Source organism: Podarcis cretensis (genome assembly GCF_951804945.1).
Source record: "Podarcis cretensis genome assembly, chromosome: 8".
Classification (NCBI taxonomy): Eukaryota; Metazoa; Chordata; class Lepidosauria; order Squamata; family Lacertidae; genus Podarcis; species Podarcis cretensis.
In genome coordinates this window covers 77316499-77341317 of record NC_137177.1, presented here as the reverse complement: position 1 = coordinate 77341317, position 24819 = coordinate 77316499, and the positions used below count along the sequence as shown (strand labels likewise).

At 43.1% G+C, this 24819-nt stretch overlaps 1 protein-coding gene across 9 annotated transcripts in view; it reads right to left on the bottom strand.

The window, feature by feature from the left end:
• KIF1B (kinesin family member 1B) overlaps positions 1–24819 on the bottom strand; it is a 139787-nt gene that overhangs the window by 85236 nt on the left and 29732 nt on the right. For all 9 annotated transcript variants that reach the window (XM_079986712.1, XM_079986704.1, XM_079986705.1 and 6 more), the window contains exons 3-5: positions 12983–13059; positions 5539–5718; positions 2188–2253 (exon numbers count right to left, since the gene is read on the bottom strand). In XM_079986712.1, coding sequence (XP_079842838.1) covers positions 2188–2253; positions 5539–5718; positions 12983–13059 — 323 coding nt within the window. The remainder of the gene's footprint in view (positions 1–2187; positions 2254–5538; positions 5719–12982; positions 13060–24819) is intronic.

Here is a 24819-nt window from a genome sequence, read left to right as displayed (position 1 = left end):
CCATATCTTGTTGGACTACAGCTCCCCTCATCCCTCACTATTGGCCATGCTAGCTGAGGTTGATGGCTGCTGTTGTAGATAAATACCAGGGTGGACCTGATGCTGGGAAAAGTTTACTTACTCCTCATCCTGGACTTCAGAGGACCCTGCCTGATCCTTCCAGTAGGAGGCACCATCCCTATCAGGAATGTCCTCCAGCAACATCTGGCAAAGGTTGATTTACAGCTTGGGTGCAAGGCACTGGGGGAGGGCGGGAGGGAGGTGCATACTGTAGTCACACAGGAAATTATAACCCATTCCAGGAAGTGGCAAAATTTCACCTCTGTTGCTCCAGCTGCTAATTAGGAAACCTGAAGAGCCACTCCTGGGTTCTAGACCTATCCAGGTTTTCAAAGAAGCATGTGGTGATGGCCACATGCTTAGATGGTTGTGAAAGGTGGGAGGAGGAAGAGGTTGTTTTGAGATGGATAGACAGAATGTGGGCTATATGAAAGCTCCTAATGCAGAGGATGGGGAGCAATATCAGGAGAGGGCTATAGACTTCATGCTCTGCATGTATGTATGTATGTATGTATGTATGTACGTACGTGTGTTTGTGTGCATACCCAGGCGTGTGTGACTGCTGCTTTGCCCCAGGCTACAAATGCAGTGTTGGAAAGCCTTTTTAGCAACCAAGGAAGGAAACGACAGGTGTGCATTGTAGCTGGAGGGGGCGTGACTGCTTCAGAGCCCAAAGAATGTGGGTGACTGGGGTGACCGGAAGGTAGCATAATAGAGCTGTGCCTGAACAAACGCGTTTTTCCTGTTAACACGACACAACAATGACAATTCCTAGGCTGTCTGCCAAGCCAATGCTTAGGAGGATGTGTGTCCATAAGTTGGCAAACGACGGAAATGCAACCTAGGTAAAAATAGCACACTGCTGCATGTATTTGTTCCATATGCTTTCATCAGGCCTCCTTATTCAACAGGCAATGGGGGCGGCTTCTGCTAAGTCCTCCCAGACTGGCTGATTTGGATAAAGATTTGGAGGAAGAGGACAGATTCTGACTTGAGGAGCTCATAACTGCACATAAAATCTGTATCTTTTGGCTGCATCAGAGTAGACTCATCAAACCTAATTTACTTGCATTGATGTCAATGGATCTACTCTGAGTACGATATAGCTAGAAACAATCCTTTATTATTTTGGCAGGCAGTGGTGGGACAACTGGTTTCCAATGTCAAATCTGAACTCCCTTTGCACCAAGTATTTGTAAAATAAAATTCACCATGAGCTTACAAATATAGGGCTGAGTTTGTCACCAGAAGACAGGGCAAATGAGGCTCCAAAGCATTTTTAAGGTCTAGAATACATGACCTACCAGCAGCTAGCACAACATCAACCTCTTCTTGCTATTTTAAATTGGCAGAGGTGGCCAGCAGTGAAGGAAATGGGGGGGGGGCTGGGGCTGGGGCTTTTGTGGGGAGCCTGTGGAGAAGAGAAATTTGAGAAGAGGGCAAGCAGTAGCATGAAGACTTAGGTTATATGGAGTTTGGAGCCACAGGTGGGATGGTCAAGTTTGGCTGGAGGGTGAGAAAATGACATTAGAGACATTCGTGTTGCTGATGAAAGCATTTCAGAAGGTAATGGGTTATTCCTTAGACTGGGGTGGTGAACCGTTTTTAGGCTGAAGGCCATAATTCCTTATGCACAATATTCTGTGGGCCACTTAACAATGGTACGTGGAGCCAGAGGCAAAAACAGAACAAGAAATGTGAATGTTACCTTCCTACAGTAGGCTGATTTCTACATACAATCACACACTCCTCTCTCATTTGAGGAGGGTGTGAAGCAGTAGTGGGTGCAGTCTAGATCACCCCAAGTTCCTACACCATATTATAACAAAGCCAATGCATGTGTAATGGAAATAATAACATAGACTTCTCCTGCCTGGCCACGCCTCCATTTCCTCAATTCCTCTCATGCTTCCTTCTGCCTGTTTTAGATTGTAAGCGCCTTGGGGTAGAGACATACCTGCTCTTTGTAAAATGCCAGGTAGTGCTATACAGACACAGACACCCATACAAAGCTGATCAGCGGGACCAAGGATTATGTCTCAATATCACAAGAGTTGTGCCTTAACAAGGCTTCCCTTCCAAAGTTATATTTAAACAGTGTCCCTGAAATTCAACCAAGACACTTACCTCTACAGAGTAAGATATTTCCTCATTGCTGTTGTCATTGATCTTCTCAAACAGCTCTTCGCAGAGCTATAAAGAGATTAGAGAGAGAGCATCACTCTACAACCAGGGAGAGGGAAAACTGTAAGGAAAGTCCCTGCGGTGCTTAATCTACTGTGCTTCCAGTGTTTCTGTCCAATACATGGGGCCTGGCAGAGAGGCTGCTAATCCAGTCCCCATGCCCACCCCACACCCCCAAAACACACTTGGCAGCCAATCCATTTAGCCTTTATGCAGATATTGATTATAACCAAATTCAACTTTAGCATGGGGGGGAGGGGAACATTAGAACTACTAGGAGAGGGATAATTAAGGTGTTAAATCTTCCCAGAGCCAGCTGTGAAAACACTTTGACTTATTTTTAAGAAGAATCACTTTTGGAGTTGATCTGCTGGAATTTTAAAAGCAAAATAAACTCAGTTTGGGAGGTTGTTGGGGTTAACAACCCTATCAGCTAACCTACCCAGTTACTGATATTCTCACTTCTATACTTCTTTGATCACAACCGAACTACACATTTTAAAAACTCTTATACCACTTTAAACAGCCAAAAAATCCTGGGAGCTGTCATATGTAATGGGCAATGAGACTCCTACTTCCTCCATAGAGATACAATTTCCAGAGCTCCCTAGGAAGAGGGATGGATTGTTAAACCACTTTGGGAACTGTGGCTCTATGACGTAAATAGGGCTCTCCTAACAACTCTTAACACCTTTTACAAATGACAGGTCCCAGGGTTCTTGGTGGTAGGGGTGAACACATGACTGTTTAAAGTGGTAGGATGGTGCTTTAAATGTATCTTTTGGACCACTAATTGTGCATTTGTGGTGGATTTGTAGTTTAAGTGTGAGGTACAGTTGTGGCCTTCCTTAGTCCTTTGTTGCAGGTGGAACTTAAGAGCTGACAGTGGGGGCTAGGAAGGCATGAGCAGGCACTAATGATTGAAGCAATCATACCCCAACCAGCATGCAATTCAGTGCAAAAATGAAGTTTTTGGGGTCTGTTTCCAGGAAACCCGGACTTTATACTCTAAAGCATGGGTAGGCCAACTAAGGCCCGGGGGCTGGATCCAGGCCAAACACCTTCTAAATCCGGCCCGCGGACAGTCCAGGAATCAGCGTATTTTTACATGAATAGAATGTGTGCTTTTATTTAAAATGCATCTCTGAGTTATTTGTGGGGCATAGGAATTCATTCATTTTTCTTTTCTTTTCAAAATATAGTCCAGCCCCCCACAAGGTCTGAGGGAAAGTGGACTGGCCTCCTGCTGAAAAAGTTTGCTGACCCCTGCTCTAAAGTGTACATACATAGTAAAATCTGTTAAATATTTGCTTTACTTCATTTATGCTGGGGGGGGGGGGTTAAGCCTTTGCCTTCCAAAGGGAGGCTGACAGAGAGAAAGGAAATCGCTCCTGTTTCAGCAGCCAAAGGAGGCGGGGGAGAACATGCCTGCAGCAATGAAGACAAAGAGGAATTTTAGAGGATATGGTGGAGAAAGTTTTACAGGGCATCACCATCCTGAAATAACTAGTAAGGGTGGTAGGACAGAGTAGCATGAAGAAAACAGGTTTGAAAAACAATAATTAAAGATTATGCCCAAAGGAGCACCAGTGTAAGGATTTCTGCTTGAGCAACACAATGATCTCCCCCTCCCCTCCATTCCGTGAGACCCCTAAATCTGATCTGAGGTTCCCCCAACTCTCCCTAGCAAATTTGGGGAGGACGAGGACACACAAAGGGGGAAGTTCTGTTGCACACACGTAAATCCTTGCGCTAACGAACAAGTGTGTTGGATACTGCCTTAAATTCTCCTATATTCTAAAAACTTAAGACTCATACAATCATTCTAAAAGGATACCCATGGGGGGTGGGCAACATCAAAAGGTTTGGGAGCCAGATATGCCCCATGGGCTACCCAACTCTGATATAGAATGCAGCAACTTCATGCAAAACAATAAGCACAGAGTTCAGTCTTGGTCCCTGCTTCCAAATGAAGACACACAGCCCCGACACCTGGCTGGCATTTTGCTTAACCTACCACCAGCTTCTGGCCATAACTCAGCCCTCATCAAATGTCTGCTCTGCATGTGTTTTTCCCATTAGCACAAGAAGGGTTTTCACTGTCTATTTTACACTCAGGGGGCATAGAGCCAGCAGCATCTGCTGCTGATCCTATAGCAGAACGAGGGCACAAAATGCCTATTCAGCAAAATGTATTTATTGAGGCTGAAATCTAGTCTCAGCAACTGCCTCCCCTCCCAAACACACTTCATTCAACTTGATAGCAGCAGCAGCAGCACAACTAATGGCAAGTTATACATAGGAACATAGGAAACTGCCTTATACAGAGTCAGGCTATTGTGCCATCGAGCTAAGTGTTGTCCAAGATGACTGGTAGGAGCTCTTCAGGGTTTCAGGCAGAGAACATTCCCAGCCCTACCTAGGGATGCTAATGATTGATTCTGGGGCCTCCTGCATGCAAAGCAGATGCACTAACCACTTAGCTACAACCCTTCCCTTAACATATAGGAATGTAACAAGCTGCCTTATACAAAGCCAGATCACTGGGTCATTGAACACAGTAAATATGCAAAGATGAGACTGTTCCTTTTCAAGTGCCTCACCCAAATCCACGTTTCCTCTTCTTCTTTTTTAGGATAGTCATTATAATTGGCTGATCACTGGTTTGTATTTGTTCCTCTTGCTACTGGCAACCGAGCTACGCCCTCCTTATAGATTTGTTTGCTGTTCTGTATTTTGCTGTTTTTCTTACTCATTCTTACTGCTGCCTTGTTTTTAGAGTGACTGTCAGAATTGCTGATTTTATGGTTGCTATCCACTTAAGATGTATCCTACATTCTCTGGAAAAGACACACTCTCTCTCTCTCTATATATATATATATATTAACCCAAACTTTTCTCTTTCTGTAGGTGACAAACCTAAAGTTCTTTGAGATCGCATGTTGCATTTTCACCTACGGTACTCTTGTATGGACACAGTTGCCCCCAAAAGCATGCAAATGAATGTGTTCTTCCTGCTATAAGTTTTCCATAAGTAATAATATTTTGATTGTGCTCTTACAGAATGTTGAGACAAAAGCACTTAAATCCCAACAAGAGGGGGTAACTTTAATTTTGACTATTTAAAATGCCTTCTTTCTTCCCACACCTTTTGCATTTCTAAAAAGAAGGCAACGATTCTGGTTGAGGAAAAGAAATTGGAATCTGATTCCTGTAAGCTTCAGAGAAATCCCATGTGAAAGCCAATTGCTAGAAGCATTTTGCAAAGCAGGGCATCCCAAGACTCTTCCTTACCTGTGGTATGATCCCTGCCTGATTCTCCTCCTGCTTCCCCATCATCGTGTAGGATTTCCCAGCTCCAGTTTGGCCATAAGCAAAGATACAGACATTGTAGCCCTCGAAGGCATGCAGCAACATCTCCTTCCCAATATCATTGTACACACGATTCTGAGATGCGAAGCAAGGATCGTCGGGCTGCAAAGATTTAAACAGAAGGGTAAGCGGAGAGTCAGTATGGATCCCGTTAGGAATGGAACTGTAAAGGGTTCCCCATTAGGGCATCTGGCAGGCTAATGTGAGAAGCTGGACTATGAGGTGGGCCTTTCATCTCATCTAGCAGATCTCATGTGATATGTTCTTAAGGGAAAGAGATAAGGGAATCCAAACATTGTGATACAGCCTTCCACAGAAAGCCAGTAGCAGCTGTTAACAGGCAAGACTGGTAAAGAATAGTAAGGGTTGCTAGTGTGGGAAGCACTCCTTGGTCATATAAAGCTGCCCTCTGTGGAGTCAGGCTGCATTAGTTCCACTAGCCCAGGAATGTCTACTCTTGACAGGCAACTAATCTCCAAGGTTTCATCTAGCCTTGCTTCTGAGGACCTTTTCCCTAGAGATGCCAAGGATCCTATTGAGGGATCTGATTGGCCGCTCTGCAAACAGGATGGTGGACTAGATGGGCCTTCAACCTGATCCAGCAGGCTCTTCTTATGGGTATTTATGAAGGACATACCCTCAGGGAATACAATGCCTAAGATCAGGGATGGGGAATCATCTTCAGCCCAAGGGCCACATTCACTTCTGGGCAACTTTATGGGGCCACATGCCAGAAGGGCTGGGCTAGAAGCATAAGTGGGCAGAGCAAATCATGACCATTTACCTTTGTACAGTAGGCTAGTATCTACACACTCCTCTCTCCATTCAGTCAGAGTTCAAGGATACACTCCAGCCAGACAAAAAATACTCAAGCAGAAAACAAAGCAGGGCTTGTAAGGGGTGTGTGCTGCCTGAGGTGAAGTGTGGCTGAGGAGGGATGTTCAGCCCAGGAAGAATCCAAAGGGTCAGAGAGATACAGGCCCGGAGGCCTGAAGTTCCTCACCCCTGTTTAAGATGTTCCTCCACTACCACAACCAGTTGCCAAAGGAAGTTTGCAGTTCCTATCACTCAAGTGTATCTTCTTGCACCTTTAACTATAGATTAGAATTAGATACGGCCACTTTGGTATCTAAGTAACAACAGGGACTACTTAAAAGGAAGGTGATGAACTTCTAAGGCTCCTGGAGCCTTGCAGTTGCCTGTGCTTTTTGTTTCAGGAAATCAAGAGGATCTGCTTCTGATCTCAGCGACAAAGTGCAACCAGTCATGAAAACTAACCAGCTCATGCAGCTGTCCAAGCAGACTTCCCCAACTGTTTTATTAAAAGCATCTTGCTAATTTGTAATGCCAAGGAAGAACCTTGTCGCAAGTAGATATCTTCTGCAAGTTAGCAAGTGGACAAACAGGGCTGGGAGAAAACTAAAGGCAGCTGAAGTCGTTTACAGTGACAGCTTTATTTGGTTGACAAATCTGGAAGTATTGGAGCAGTCTAGGGATGCAAACCTTGCTCACGTTTTGAGGAACCTAAATTGAAAAATGTAAACAGGGGGTAGCGAGGCCAAATTCATAAAGTGTTGAAATATTTGTAGGGGAGAAAGGGAAACTCAGCTGTAGAAGAGGGCAAGTAGTGAAATTGCCATGCTATTACTGCAGTTTACAGGGTGATCAATTACTGCATATTACAGGTACGCCATTGTTCACATGTCACAATAAGCCAGGTTTTGCCATGAAGAAGCTGGTAACTGATCACTCCCACACTGTTAAAATTCACTCCATGAAAGGACCAAACAAAGCAAAATGGCCTGGCTTCCTGTTACAGAGCTGAACAAGAGGTTGTGGTTTGTTTTCACAGTCAGAAGACAACCTTAAACCATAGCTTGTTGGTTTACAGTGGTGTCCAAACTTTTTTCAAAGAGGGCCAGATTTGATGAAGTGAAGGGCTGTGAGGGCCGACCAAAGGGCCAACCATAATTGTTGACCTTTTTTAGGACTCAGGGGCTGGATTAAACCGACCGGTGGGCTGCATTAGGCCCCCAAAATGAACTTCAGACATGCCTGGCTTATTGGTTCGTGTTGAATTTGCAGTGTCCCAAGCACAGCGAAATGATGAGGAGTACGTGCCACATACTCTATATTACTTTATTTACACTTCAAAGCTGGTAGATTACAGAAAAACATCTTGCCTCTGCCGGAGCAGAGAAAGCATCCTCTCTCCTCTGAAGCACGGAGAGAACACACTGTGAGAACAGTAAAAAACAGGAAACCAGTGTACGTCACATCCAGTCTCCTTTCCCGTGAGAAACTCCAACAGCAATTGACTGTGGAATGTAAACACCTGTCTCATGACAAGCACTTTCGCTGCACAGTGAAGGAAGCAGAAACCAACAGTTCGTACATAATATTGATCCATTGTTTATCAAACTATGGCCTATTCAACAATGGATTAGTGTTATGTGTGAACCTGGACCATGTCTGAATTATGGGTTGTTTACTGACAACAAGCCATGGTCTGCATCCTTGGTTTGTTCTTGGCTTATGAATCCATAGTTTTAACTATGGTTACGTGAAATATGAGCAGCATTCCTTAAGCATGGTTTGCTTGACCACTCTACCCCACATATTTAACAACTTACCAAGGCACAAGGCAAGAGCAGCTGGAAAACCAACCAGGTTTTTAAAAAGCAAGCCATGGTTTGCTTGTGTTGTTAATGTGTTTTATTCAATCATGGCTTAAATAAACCATGGCTTAGTACTGCATCTTGTTAGGGAACAATAAACCAAAACAGCAGGTTTGGATGTAATTGAAAGACAAACTTAACTGTGGGTTCCTGGTTTGTTTTTCTCTGTCATAGCAGGTGAAGAGTAAAGTGGAACAACTGATAAGCCAGAAAAACTGGATTATCACAACATACTGAATTTGCTCCAGTGTATGACTCCTCAGTACCAAACATTTGAAGTAGCAAATAAAGAGAATAAAGTGCTACAGAGCATTAGAAAAATACCTTTTCCTCTTCCCCTATTACCCCAACTAGTCCCACTGCTTCTCTAAGGGCAACGCCTTGCCAGCTTGCACAGGCTCTAGTTCCAACTGTGAAGCTGAAAACTCAGAACATCAAACTGAAATAAAATATAAAGGGCATAAGCAAAGAAGTCAGTGCCAGATGCTCCTTTTTAAAAAAAAAAAACGGGAATAATTGTGTTTCACAATCTTACTGAAGAAAGATACAAACATACAGAAGGCTTCAGAGAGCAAGCAAATTCAAAGAGAAGAAAAAATAATACTATTTCTTTAAAAAGAGGCTTCCAAGCATGACCTAATCCGGAGCCTCAGCTGACAAGCAGAACATTTTCCCGTTCAAGGAATAAGTGGAGCAGATTAACCCACAACAAGATGACTGCCCTGCTATGCTCTCTGTGGAAAACCAACTTACTACTCAATTAAAAGGAATAGCTTGGGGGAGAGGGTCAGGAGAGAGAACGCGGACACACGCATGCAGGAGTGCAAGGATCAGATGCTAAATTTTATCTTGGTGGGACAAGTTCATCATCACCACGCTCAGATGGGAACTATCTATCAAACTACAATGATAGTGTCGAGGGACAAGAGAGGGGTGTGAACAAGACCACCTAAATGGGTTTGGAGCAAGAGGGGACATTTCAGCCAGGTGCTTTCCTGCTCCTAAATAACAGTGGGGTCTATGCAGAACAGCAGTCTTGGAAGACTGGTATAAAAACAGCTTTTGCCAACCTTGTGCCTTCCAGGTGTTTTGGACTACAACTCCCATTAGCTCCCAGCCAATGATGAGCAGGGCCAGAGGCAAAAGCAGACAGAGCAATTAATATAATTTTTAGTTTTGTACAGTAGGCTACTTTGCACACACCCCTCTCTATCTACACAAGGAAAACACATTATCACAGTTCAAGGACACAGTGTAATCAGGTAAAAACACTTCTCATGTATGGCCAAGTGTTGGGGAGAGGCCTGGGGAAAGAGAAAAGTGGCCTAGAGAGAGTACTGAGGGCCAGACAGTGATGCCTGGGGGTGGGGTTGCCACCTGTCCTGTATAATACAGGATTGTCCCATACAGCGGTACCTCCGGTTACGAGCTTAATTCATTCCAGAGGTCTATTCTTCCGGGTCTGTGCATCCCGGGGCATTCGCAACTAGGGACATCTACTTCCACGTTAGTGGAGCTCGTTACTTGAAGCATTCGTAAGGATGACAGTACGTAACCCGAGGTTCCACTGTATTTTAATGTAAAATGCTATGTCCTGTATTGATACAGTTTTGTCCTGCAATAGATTGTAATGGTTTGCTTTGATGTCACTTCAGCACCAGATTGGTGGGGGGGGTGTCGTTCCCCAACAGCCCCACATTAGGTTTCTATGCCTGTGGAACTTCCGGGTTGGCGCCTCCAGCAATGGCTGAATTCCTCTGATCGGGAGGAATTTGCTTTGTGGAAATTAGGGTCTGGCCGCCACGGCGAAGGCAGGGACCCACCAAAAATCACAGGTGGGAGAAGCCCGTGAATGTGGGATTCGGCTGGCACCTTTTGCGCCTCCCCTACTCGCGGGGAAACCCGGTTTCGGGGATCCGGAGCGACGTTGGGTGAGTGGCGCGGTGCTTCGAATTGACTGCTTCTTTCACGGAGCGAAGCCGCATAGCTGTTGTCGGAGAGCGCTGACTTTTTCCTGTGGACAATTTGATCTTAAAACAACTACCCGTGAGTAGAACGGAAAATTGGATTTTTAAACGTCTTAATTTGGCACCGAAACGGGGAGGTTTAAAACAGGAAGTCCGCCTTCCCCTTTTGTAAATAGACTGAAGCAAAGAGGCTGCAAGCTAAAGTCTCGGAAAGTCTTCTGGAAAGGATTAAACCTCCATCGGTTAAAATCATTAAACCCCCCCCCCTTGGAAGCAGGAGAAGAGGGGGGAAATTTTGGATCGTGTAAGCCTGCAGGAGAGAGAGCGAAGAAAGATAAATTACCACCGGAAACGGGCTGCTAGTAAGACTGACGTTTTGGGAAAGTTCATTGACTGTGAATAAAACGTATGTGGACAGATAGCAAATAAGAGAAATATATTGTTTCCATTGTTTCCTTCTGCGTTTAAAAAGGAGTAAAAGTAACCAAAAATTGAAACTAATTTTGTTGCTTGAACTGTGTTTAAAAGGATTGATACAAATAGAAATTGTTTCCCTCTAGAAGGAGCCTTTGAAACTGTTACAGGAGTGGAGCTGGGGGGATTACCAGCTGCAGAGATAAAAAACTGTGAGAACCAGGGATTGACCTTGGATTGGTAAGAATGTCAACAGAAGAAGCCTTAGTGATTGCATTATGCAAGATAAGTGCTTCATTGGAATAGCTTCATAAGAAGATGGATGTGATGACTATCAAAATTGACGATTTGGGACAAAAAGTGACTGATTTGGGACAAAAAGTGAACATCTATACAGAAACTATTCAGGAATTGTTTCAGGAAACTACTTTGACATGGCAAATTGTTGAGAAGGCAAGGGAGAAAGTTGTTGTTGAACCTAAAGTAATACAAGTGGAGAGAGTCCCAGTCTTACAGAGGCAATTTGATGAATATAAGTTGTTGTCTTCTATGACTGAATTTAGAGAAAGTCAGATTTTGAGGATTGGAACCCTGCTTGGATTTGAGAAGGAAAGTTGGATAGATTCCCTCATGCAGGGATGTACTGATCTTTGGGATTTGGACTTGGGCCAGGAGGCGATTGGAGTTGTGGGGACTTTCAGTTTTGGAGGGATTTTGAAACACGTCCTGAAACATCTTTTGGACTATAGTGCTAACTACGGAGATTTGGCTGACCTGTCGAGAAGGAATAAAAACATTGCTAGGTTGGAGTCTCCCCGAGATCTACTCCTCGGCATCAAAGGAAGGAAATTAAGAACAAGATCAACAGAAGACAAAGTAAAGTGCATGTATAAATATGAAGATCTGCAGAAGGGACTTGGAAAAGAGTTAAGAGCCTCGGACAGAAGATCACCAGGTTGATGGACCATATGGAATAGACGGAAAGGACTGGCAGAATCCGAGACCAGGGAGAAGAGACGGTGGAAGAAGATTGGAAAAAGTTTAAAGTTTATTTATAGAAATATTGTAAAATTAATGAGTGTTAGAAAAATGTTGGAATGAAATTATATGGCTTTAGTAGAAATGTTATAAGGAGTTAAGTATAAATAAGTATTATGGTATTAATGGAAGATAAGGTTAAAATAAGTTAAGATAATTATATGACAGAAAATAGAGAAAGAGGGAAAGGAATTGCTGAAATAATTAATAGAAGTGGAATACAAAAAGGGAGGTGAGAGGAGGTCGATGAAATGAGAGAATGAAAGATAGGGCATTGAAATGATGTATGTTTTTAAATTTTTTTATATATATTGTATTGTATTGTATTGTATTTCTTTTGTCGTTTTTCTTTTTTCTTTTCTTCTTTTCTTCTTTTTTTTGGTAAGGTTTAAAAGTAATAAATATATTTATTTATTTTTTAAAAGGTTTCTATGCCTGTGGTTCCCTATCCCTCAAGTAGCAGGACAGTAGGGCCATTTCATAGCTTCTTTGTTCAGGATGCAGAGATTAGAAAACAAAAACAAAAACACTTTTCAGTCCTTTGATTTTTCTGAATGAGAGCCAACTGGGCTCAGTGGCTACTAACCCTGCCCATACCTTCCTCTTGGACCAAAATCAATTATCCAAGTTTACATCTGTTGGGAATAGTGAGTGCTTTTTTCCATCTACTCCACCCTTATGACAAGTGAAGAGCAGCCATGTCTAAGCCAAACAATTACTGGAAGTAAGCAAGACCTCAGATTCAGATTTCACAAGTGATTTTTTTTTTGGGGGGGGGGTGTTTGGAGGAGAGAATGTTTTATGACTTTAGCAGAGGGGTGGAATAGAGAAGCTGAAGGCACAGCACTGCAGTGCCCTCCTCCTAATAACCCAGAAGATTAAAACTCATCTTTCACCAAGCCAGAAATAATCCTATAGGAAGAGTTTCCTTTCTGAACAAAAAATAAAACTAAACAGTCACAGGAGGAAAATGTTTGCTGTTCAAATTCCATTCTCCAACTCCTTGGGCCAACCCCTCTCCTCTATCATCTTTGCACACACTTGTTCTTTGCCGCTTGGAATTTAATCTTTCTGAAACCCATGATGGAAAAAGCAGTTAAACATACACCGAGATGATACTTGGAAACTTCAGTTGCTAAAACCACAATACAGTCAAAGGAAGAAAACAGCTGCTTTAGGGGGCGAGGGGGGTGTCCAATCACCAGCTGGACAGGCTTGGATTCCACCTTCAAAGGGGATTGTTCTAGGAAAGAAAATCAGAGTTCTTACCGATGTGTGAGACCAGTAGGAGTAGTCAAAGCTGAAGGATTTGGGTGCTTCCTTGGGATTCTTTGGGTTGAGAATACCTAGCGAAAAATAAACAAACACATATTTATTATCGAAGAACTTCGGGAAAGGGCAGGGATAGAAGTTATGTTAAACCAGCCTTTTTAATATAGGGTCCTCTAGATGTTGCTGGACCACAACTCTGTGTCCAGTGGTCATGCTGGCAAGGGCTTATGAGAGTTGGAGTCTCTCAACAACATATGGAAGAGAAGGCTACACTAAATCATGGTTTCAAGTTGGCTTGTTTCAAACAACCCATAGATAATATTGACTCAGAGGACACTACTACCTGCAGTTAACCAAAAGGAGAAGGGAAAGCTTATAAAGTCCACTTCATGGTTACATCAGAATTGAAAACAAATAAGCCCAAGGTTCACTGCAGCTTGTTCATGTCACATTAAACTATGGCTTATCTAATTCCTGTAGATACACAAATGAAGAACCTGGTATTTTTGTCTTCTAACACCTCAGAACCTAACACACATAAAAGAGTGCTATAGGAATTGCCTATAATTATATCCACTCAGCTATAATGGTAAACCACTACATTCACTTTTTATTTAAGACACTGTATTAAATATTTGCATTTGTAGCCAACAGTGCTTTGGCTCTGTGAAGTCGAGTGTGAACTATCTTACATTGGCATCAGAGCAATTCGATTCTAATAGGTTGGGAGGGGAAGTTATTTTACTGGCTCTGTTCCCGTTCCTTTCATATTACCCTGACATACAGACATAAGAATGAAATAACTGTTGAATTTGCAGTGTCCCAAGCACAGCGGAATGATGAGGAGTACGTGCCACATACTCTATATTATTTTACTTTATTTACACTTCAATGCTAAGAGCTTACAAACAAGCATCTTGCTTCTGCAAGGAGCAGAGAGGCATCCTCTCTCCTCTAAAGCACGGAGAGAACTGTGAAAAACAGGAAACCAGTGTACGTCACATCCAGTCTCCTTTCCCGTGAGAAACTCCAACAGCAATTGACTGTGGAATGTAAACACCTGTCTCGTGACAAGCACTTTCGCTGCACAGTGAAGAGAGCAGAAACCAACATCCTCCCCCTTTCTGTGAACATCACTGGGCAGCGTGTTCGTACAATATCAGTACAAACCCAACTTCTGCACATAGGTACAGTGTTGATCCCTTGATACAATCTTGGACAATACATCAGCAGGAATTTCATTACCTGGCATATAGGACACCGTTACGAGTCCCTTCTGAATACGTTCCCTAGCATGTTGCAACTTCAATTGCAAGTGCTTCGTGCTTTGCTTACAACCTTCAGAATTCAGCAAAGCCAAACATGCTTTGTTGTCCTGGTAAACCTGGATTGGACATTTGACAGGATTTTTCATGTCTTTGCACAATTGTAACAACTATTCACAATCCTTAAGTGAATAAGACAGTGCATTCAGTTCAGCTTCACAAGTACTTAAGCTAACTGTTGTTTGCTTCTTGCATGACCAATCAAATAGACCCTGATTGTACATATAGCAAACTCCAGACGTGCTTTTCCTGTCTGTAGTGTCACTTCCAAAACTTGCATCTGCAAATATCTCAAGACCACCAGACTTCTGATTGTTAAATCTCAGTCTGTAATGCATAGTGCCTTTCAAATACCGCGCTATGCGTTTCAGAGCTTTCCAATCCTTAACAGTAGGATTGTTGACTTGTCTGCTTAGCAAATTACAGCTAACAGCAATGTCTGGTCTTGAACATCTGGCAATAAAATTTAGCTTGCCTAGCACACTTCTGTACAGTGTAGTGTCAGAAAATGCTTCTTCAGTGTCATCTACCTGATAACCTGTTGTCATCGGTGTGTCTACAGGGTTAGCATCCATCAGGTTTAGTCTGCTTAACACATCAGCAATTTTCCGTGACTGGTGTACTAGAATGTTACCATCTTGATCTCTCTCTATTTCCAGAGATAGGTAATTGTTTACCTCACCAAGATCTTTCATGTCAAAGTGCTTTTTCAGTTGAGCTAGGGCGTTATTGTACATTGTGACATCCTTCCAAAAGAATAAAAGATCATCAACATAAAACAAACAATACAGTTTCTTTTGCCCCTCCTCTTTGACAAATACATATGGATCAGCTTTCCCTTGCTTAAAACCTAGAGAAAACAATACTTCAGTGAGTTTTGTGTGCCAACACCGTGCACTTTGATTGAGACCATAAAGGGACTTCTTCAGAGCACAAACATATCCCTGTTTTACCTGTACGCCATCAGGTGGAAGCATATAAAGAGATTCACCTAGAGATCCGTACAGAAAAGCTGTATTCACATCATGGTGACTAATGTGTAGATTCTCCTCTGCAGCTAGCTTGAGCATAAGTCTAATGCTCTCATACCTCACTGTGGGTGAGTAGGTCTCGTGATAGTCTTCACCTGGTACCTGTGCAAAACCTCTGGCTACCAATCTGGCTTTGTGTCTGACTATCTTGCCATTTTGATCTGTCTTCGCTTTGAAGACCCATTTGCTTCCAAGCAGTTTCATTCCTGGAACTACTGGAACTAGTTCCCATGTTTTGTTCCTTTCCAAGGAATCAAGCTCAACCTTCATGGCATTTAACCATGGCTCAGCTTCCTTTGAATCCAAATCCTGGATTTCTTGGAAACTTGAAGGTTCAAATACCTTCTTGGAGCTTTTAACAGCTGTTACTGCTATCTTGGCAAACTCATCAGCAAATCTCTTTGGAGGTCTGCCTTTTGTGGCTCTTTGTGACCTGCGAATTAGCCTTAGGTCTTCAACACTCTCCTCTTCCTTCTTAGGAGAAAAGTGACCTATTGTGAACAATGGTTCCTCCAATTCTTGATCAGAGCTTTCAGAGGGTCGCATAGAGGCTTTCGCACTCTTGAAATTCTCTGAATCACCCGATTCAGTTTCAGACTCAGAATCAGAACCTTCATCAGTGGGTGTGGGTTGCTGTGGCTGCTTTTGACTATCCTCAGTCTCATCACTGTCATCAGGATAACATTGGAAAACTCCCACATTCTCCCCCCACTTGGCATTGTACTCAACACTTCTTGTAAGCTTAATTGTCTTTGAGTCAGTCATCATTATTCTGTAAGACCCTTTCTGATAACCTAGAAAGATACCATGCAAACCACGCTTGTCTAACTTGGAGCTTTGTGGTGTGTGAACCCACATGTCAGAACCAAAAATTTTCATGTATTTGATGTATGGCTTCTTGCCAAACATCTTCTCATAGGGGGTACAACCAATCGCTGAAGATAACCTGCGATTATAACTGTAAACAAAACACGAGAGAGATTCGGCCCAATAACTCTCTGGAAGATTGGCATCATGCAGCAAGGTTTTTAACCCTTGAAGCAATGTTTGATTTGCCCTCTCGCAAAGTCCATTCTGCCATGGCGAGCGAGGACTAGACAAATCGTGTTGAATTCCTTTCTCAGACAGAAAAGCTTCAAACTGCTGAGAAGTGAATTCCCCCCCGCGATCAGTGAAAAGAATTTTTATCTTCTTACCATGCACATTTTCCAACCAAGCACAGAATTCCTTGAACCTTGGAAAAGCCTCTGATTTCTGCTTGAGATTGTACACATAAATATACCTGGAAAATGCATCAATGAGAACCATGAAGTACCTGTTTCCACCCAAAGAGGGCGATAGTGGACCAACCAAATCAGCATGAACAATTTGGTATGGTTCTGTAGCTTGCCTACTAGACACCTTACCTTTCGCAGCCATTTTCACCTTGTTTGCTGCGCATGCCTTGCACTACATGTGGTACCTGCAGGGTTTAATAGTCATACCTTCAACCAAGGCAGGCATTTTAGATACTGCCTCAAAATTCAAATGACCAATTTTTCGATGAAAATCATGAATACATTCTGCATGCAAACTTTTGTTAGTACCTGCAATGCAACAAGTTTCATCCTGCACAACATCATCATAATACAAAACATACAAACGATCAACATATTCAGCATGCAATACATAATCATTTTTCTTTGTGATGATGCACTTTTTGTTCTTAAAGGAAACATCAATTTTCCGCTCATCCAGCTGTCCAATGCTGAGCAGATTATGTTTGGCATCCGGTACGTAAAGCACATCCTGTATCGATAAGTCCAAACTGTGAAGAACAACAGTTCCGTAGCCTTTACTGGGGATTGTGTGGTCATCCGCCTGGTGAATTGCACCTTCCTGCGGTGTAAAAGACACGAACAGTCGCTTATCGTTGCACATGTGATGCGTTGCAGCCGAATCAACAACGAAGAAAGATCTAGACGTCTTCTGGACCTTTGCAACCTTTGGAGTGAAGCGTGAGACCATTGCCTTGTTCTGCGTTGTCCTGGACACCGGACCTTTGCCTTTGCTCTGGCCTCATCCACGCGATGAGCTTCCGCTGCGCTGCTCTGTCTTGGCCCTGGGATATTTGCATTCCCTCTTCATATGGCCTAGACGTCCACACGAGTAGCATTTCACTGCCTTCAAAGCTTTGGCGCCATTTGGTGGTTCCACTGCACTCCAGGATGATGTCTGTGAAGACTCCCCCTTACCCATGCAGCTATCACCCTGGCGGTCTGCTTTATTCTGAATCATGGCAGTATCACAAGCTACTCTGAGCTGAGCATGTGGCAGATTGACATCAAATTCCCCACTTGCATCAGCCAGCATTCTGCAGCTAGCCATCATGACTCTGGCATTAGCCTTCTGCGTCATCTCTGCTGCCTTAAATCAAGCCGCTTTATACAAGCTGCGTCTGTGCTGCTTCATTCCAAAAGCAAGTTCAAAACAGCCTCTGCCTGTGCCCGGCAAAATGGCCATAAAAGTTCAGAGTCCAGCCATAAAGCCATTAATTAGAAGCTGGCAGGCTGCCCGGAGCATGAGCACATACCTCATCAATGATCCTGACGGCAGATACCGTCCGATCCGTCCCTCTGCATTCCGATCCTTTTGCCGGCATTCAGATGACTGCGTCTTTCTTCTGGGCCCATAACCAGAATGTTGAATTTGCAGTGTCCCAAGCACAGCGGAATGATGAGGAGTACGTGCCACATACTCTATATTATTTTACTTTATTTACACTTCAATGCTAAGAGCTTACAAACAAGCATCTTGCTTCTGCAAGGAGCAGAGAGGCATCCTCTCTCCTCTAAAGCACGGAGAGAACTGTGAAAAACAGGAAACCAGTGTACGTCACATCCAGTCTCCTTTCCCGTGAGAAACTCCAACAGCAATTGACTGTGGAATGTAAACACCTGTCTCGTGACAAGCACTTTCGCTGCACAGTGAAGAGAGCAGAAACCAAACCTGTTGGATCAGACCAAAAGACCCATCTAGTTCAACATCCTGTTCTCACAGTGGCCAACCAGAAGTCTATCACAAGCAGGACGTGCAACACCATCCTCCCCAACTTGCAATCTCCTACAACTAGTATTCAGAGGCATAAACCCTCTGATAATGGCGGTAGCAGACAGTGATTGGGACTAGTTGCAATCCACAGCCTTATCCTTCATGAATCTGTGCAATCCCTATTCAGATAGTTACAATCATTATGTCTAAGCTGCACCAGTAGAAGGCTTTCTTGGTGGCTGTTCAAAGGCCTTGGAACTCCCTAATCATCTTTCCCAATTTCTTTCATTGCATGGACCTTATTCTCCTAGTAGATGTTTGACCTGCAGACATGTCCAGTTCTAATCCTCCCCCTGTGAGGTATTACCTTGATTTTATTTTTTTAATTTGCCCTATTTCTTGCTTTCTTGCTAGCTTGCAGTTTTGTTATTTGATTCTTGCTCTTGTTGGAAGCTACCTTGAAGGCAGGGTATAAATCTATCAACATACAGGGAGAGTGCAACTCAGATGAAACCACTGGGAGATGGATGAAGATTCCATCTTTGGGGAAAAATGGTTATCTATTCTGTCACTCAACTCAAAAGCGTTCATACATGTCAGGTTATGTAAGAGTTTTCATGTAACCCCTCCAAGGTATGGCTGGTGCAACAATCTCTTTTTGCTTTCCAACATCAGATGAAACATGGTTGTTTCACCAGGCTGTTTACTCAGGTTGTTTACAGGATGTTAGCAGTTAGACTGGATGATAATATTTTTATTTTATTTTATTTTTATTACTACATTTAAGAATCACTTCACACAAGGCATCTCGAATGTATATATAACATATATGCAACAGTTACACATATAAAAGCAATTGAAACAATTATATAAAAAACAATTTTATATAAATTTTAAATAAACACTGCTTAAAAACAACAAACAACATATTCAACTCAAATCCAAGACAGATACTAACTGGGATAAGCAATTTAGAAGGCTTGTTGAAAGGGAACATCTTTAACAAGTGCTGAAAAGACAACAGACAAAGCACCTGCCTGATATACAGCAAGAGGGAGTGCCACCTGACTGGTGCCCCCATACTAATGGTCTATTTCCAACATTATGTGGGACAGACCTCCTGCCTAGTTAGTGTCCTTCTACATACTTTTGATCCATCTATTATCATGCATCTCCCTGGGATCACTTGCAATGAAGTGCAGGTAAGAAATATTTCAAATAAACAATTAATTCAAGAAGGCAACAGTTAAACAGGTGCTCTTTGAAGCAGGTCAAGGAAATGCAGGCTTGTTCATAAAGGTGTGTGTGTGCAGGGAAACAAGAAATTCACAGTCATGGACACAAACACACACACACACACACACACACACACAAAATAGGTCATCTTGCCTTTGGACCAGTAAGATCTTCTGGGTGAGGTAAAAAAGAAGTTCATCCTTTGAATTATAAACAAATACAAAAGCTTGAGGCATATCAGTAATGAAAAGCCCAAAGCCTCCTGCAAATTTCACAGCAGGACCCATTCAAGCCTATTTTGAAACGCAGGTTAGCAGCACAAAGATAACAGGCTCATAGCCTATGGATTTGACTTCAGAGGCTTGAGACTCTACAGAGCACTGAGGGGGGAGATTTAAAAAAAAGCCCAACGTGGAAATTGGGGGGGTGTTTCAAGCAGTGGGACGACATATTAAACTATTCTTCTGCAAATAAAAGTAGATGCAGAGTCCACATGGGAGATTTTAATGTAACTGACATTTTTTTAAAGAGAGAAAGAGTCCAACAACTTTGTGAACTACCTCACCTTTCTACAGCTAGCCAAAATCCAAGTCTAAAACCCACCACAATCCCTTATTTCAATGAGACCCAGGATTTAACCTCTCTGGCCCCACAGTAAAGGTTTTAGGTGGCATTACTTTCTGGACTGTTCATTGGCCAGTTACAATAGCTTCTTTCATCTGCCCCTTCCTCTTGTGCTATGGTTGCAAGCACGACTCCTGAAAAGGAGAAAGCTCGCCCCCTGGCCTCTCCCAAGCTAAGAAACATAAAATGGAAGCAATGGAAAAACAACTGAGAGTGTGATAATCATGCCATCTATCTCTCCAATCACACATCCTGCAGAAACAATTAGGCAACCTCCAAGTATTTTCTGACCACATGCTACACGCACCACATCCAATGAAGATAGACCAAGACTGGTTTTGCCAATCAATTTAGTTGTTTAATTATTATGTCTTCTAGGACAGGCAAAACACAGGGTATGTATGTGTGATTTCCCCCCCCCCCCGCCCCCTGCTTCCTTGAGAATGCCTGAATGCTGACCACAAACACTGGCCTCCGAGTGTGGGGCTCAGAAATGTTTATTCAGGCATCACGAACAGGGGGGTTTGGTGTCACACCTAGTCCAAGTCCTTTTCCTAACGTAGCATGCTTGGCATCCCTTCTGTTCAGACTCAAGCCCCTGAACCTTTACCATAAGAACATGAGAAGCTGTCTTATACAGCGTAAAACCCACTGGTCCATCTAGTTCAGCACTTTCACTGACTGGCAGTGGCTCTCCAGGGTTTTAGGCAAGGGTCATTTACAGCCCTACAGAGATATACTGGGAATTTAACTTGGAATCTTCTTTATGCAAGTGCTCTACCACTGAGCTACAGCCCATATCCTTGCATTCTGCCTTCACATGGCGTCTAACACCCTTGCTTGCCACTACTCTACAATATTGCACAGACTCCGTGTTCCTGAACAAAACTCTTTGCAAAGGTTTTAAAATGGGAAGGGGGTCTGTGGGGGGCCCTGTTTCATGTGCAAACTGCAAATAGCAACTGTTGCTACTGCACCTCTCTCCTTGTTGATTCCACATTTAATGGATTTGCCTTATGCCGGCGCTCCTGACTTATGAATACCAACAGTCAGGCAAAAGCCAAGGATTAATATCGCTTACACCAGAGGCCACCGTCACATAGAGAAGGCATAGACTCTGGATAGCAACGGGGGCATCAACACAAGCTATGAAATAAAAACAGAGAGCTGGTAACCCAAGCAATCCCCACACACTGCAACAACCATTACAGGAAGATCTATATACTTTAACCCTTTGATTGGCTCTAAAAGCAGGAAATGTCCAAATGAATATTTTCAAGTCTCCCCAGTCCAACACTTTTTGTGTTTCTTATCCCATAAGCAGCTCATCAACTGCAACCATACAGAGATAAAGGAGGGGGCAGGAAGATGCAATCCACAATGCAAAGTTTAAAGAGGTTTTCATATACAGTGGTGCCCCGCAAGACGAACGCCTCACAAGATGGAAAACCCGCTAGACGAAAGGGTTTTCCGTTTTGGAGGCGCTTCGCAAAACGAATTTCCCTATGGGCTTGCTTCGCAAGACGAAAATGTCTTGCGAGTTCCTGCGGGTTTTTTTCCCTCCCCCCCCCTTTTTCTAAGCCGCTAAGCCGCTAAAAGCCGCTAAGCCGCTAATAGCGCTAATCCGCTAAGCCGTCAATGGGCTTGCTTCGCACGACGAAAAAACCGCTAGATGAAGAGACTCGCGGAACGGATTAATTTCGTCTTGCGAGGCACCACTGTAACAGTTACTGTTGGCACTTATATTAAGGGGGTGCTTATTTTATCCAGACTGCGAGGGCTTTAGCAACCAGTGCAGGGACACCTGGGCTGGGGGAGAGGACTGCCACTTACAGAAGAGCCTTAGCTCAATGCTAGGGCACCTGCTTTGCACACAGAAGGTCCCAGGTTCAACCCCCAGCATCTACCAGTAGGGCTAGGAATGTCCCCTGCCTGAAACCCTGGAGAGCCAGTCAGTCAATTGGTGTATGTAGACAATACTGAGATAGATGGAACATTGGTCTGACTCAGTATAAGGCAGTTTCCTATGTTCCTAAGCAAGCTCCTCTACCTAGGCCCACACAGATAAACAAGGCACAGACTTTAGATGAGAAGATCTTGCAACAGAGAAGGGCTTATGCACTCTACTGGATTTTGCTCCTACTGCTGTTATGTACTGCTTCCCATCCAGCGGCGGAATATCACCACATTCAATAATCACAACTTGACCAGGATATGATAATCTTATTTTTAATTTCAGTGTCTGCTGATTTTTACTTCTGTCACTGTGCAACTGTGGTTATGTATAGGCAGCCAATGGGAGATCAGAAGGCTCTTGATCACATCACCTGGACTACATGGGGCATCACACAGCCCAGGGGTTGCTCAGCCGCCTTTGTACACCTCATCCATGTGCTGCAGTACTGAGTTTCTCCCACTCTAAGACATTTCCAAAGCCATGGCCGGTGCCCTTGGAATTTTGGCACCCCAGGCAGTTGCAGCCACTGCCGCTTTTAGGCAAACCATTTCTATCAAGTTAACACATAGGGCCCTTCTATAAACAGTTGTGCTTGGCTTGAGGCAAGCCCATCTATTTGGCTTGCTTAGCTTTATGCTAGCATGTTTAAGATACTCACTTACTTGCCTCAGAGTAAAAAAAAACAAACCCTGGCATACATCCGCAAGGGGAAAAACACAACAGCTGATGTACATACCGTACCAATTCTTTCACTTGGGAGGCAACAATTTTGGGATAGGAATTTGGAAGTGTGCATAAGCATTTAAAAATGCAACTCTTTTCACACCATAACCAAGCTGCAGTTACACCTCAATCCACTTTCCCCTCTGATAAGCCACTTTACTTTCCAACATTCTCAAGCAATAACAAACAAACCAGTCCTTCCTTTGGAATCCTAAATATCTTTGGAAGATTTCAAGATTACAAGGGCAAAGTAATCTGGTTTACAAAGCCTCTGGCTTCCATCCCTTCACAAATCTTGAGTCTACCCCACTAAAAGTGTGGACCTGTCTTGCACTGGACTTGAACATGGCTATGCTTCTTAACTTATGCAGGGGATAGATTGCATTTCTTGTATTCCTTGTTTTTAAATGCAATTAGATTTTATTGCCTGTATCTATGACAGTTATGGAATCTAGACAATGGGAGACAAATACTTTGCATACCGGAAAAGCTATGCAGGGGTACTAATCTACACACACAGGACAAGCTTACGAAAGACTGAGTGGGATTTGCAGAAAGGCCATCTGATGAGAGTTTCCTGCTGTAGCTAAGCTGTGGCTCTCCAAATGATCTTTGATTCCACTTACCATTAGTCCCAGCATGTACGACCAGTAGTCAGAGATGATGGGACTTTGGGCCAACAACATCTGGAGAGCTCCAGGTTGGCCACCGCTGCCTTATACCTACATGAATCAAAATCCCCATGAAGTAAAACATCAAGCCATTGGTCACACGAAAGCCCTGCCACAGGTCACACATATGAGTACTGTAAGTCAGTGGGATATGCCAGTACAGATGAATGTTCAAAGGAGCGCCTCAGGGAAACCCAGCTGATGGGCGGGGTATAAATAATAAATTATTATTATAAAATTATTATCAGTATGCTGGAACACAAAATCCTGCAGAGATACAGTAAGACGTCCATGAAGCTATATAGTCCATTATCCAGCAATAGTATGGTAACAATGTGACTATCACCATTATTATGGCACACAACTAGTAAATCTGTGACAATCCTCCAAGCAAACAATGGCCTAGTTCACACGATACAGGAAGTCAAAGTATGGCTTGCCAAAACCGCACAAACATGCTAACTCTAAGAGGGTGCTAAGGTGTGGCCTTGTATGTTGTCCGAACTTAGGATCATAGTTAAGGTCTTTTGTCCTTAAGCATGATCTTTAGCCAAAGTTTGTACAGGATACAATTGTCTGAGTAAGACCTATCTGCATCTAACCAGCTATGACAAAAGTCTTTACCTTGGGAAAATGTTACATCATGGACTATGAACAAACCTGCCAGGAAAGCAGTGATGGCGTACCTTTGAGGTATATGGTTATAAAAATAGGAAGGCTTCCTAAAAACAGCCGCTCCACTCATCTGCAAACCTACAGAGAACCTTGGAAGTCAATTATTCTCGGTTTGCCATTTCTATGGCAACAAGCTAGTCTGGTTTCATTGAGAAAATAGTGTTAAAAGTAGAGGCACTCATTTCCTCACGATGCACTGCCTAAAATACTACATGCAGCAATATTTAGGCTTCCAAAGTTGCCACTTTTTGATTTCCAGTTTCTAAAATGCCTCTTAAAATTAGCTTTCTTAAAAGCCTCATTAGAAAAAAGAAGTCACTAAACACGTAACACTGCCGCATTTAATTCAAGGTTTGTTTATAGAATTACAAAACATCACAGAAACATTTTCAGGCAAGGACTGGATTTTTAACTGACCACTGTGCTCAAGAGAACTTGTGACAAGCAAGGTCCTGATCTAGAAAGCAAAATGACTATTTACCAACATGCTCCAGTCAAAGTTGTCTTTTCTCTTTATATAATCACACCAGCTCAGTTAATTCAGTTATATTTATAAGGTCAA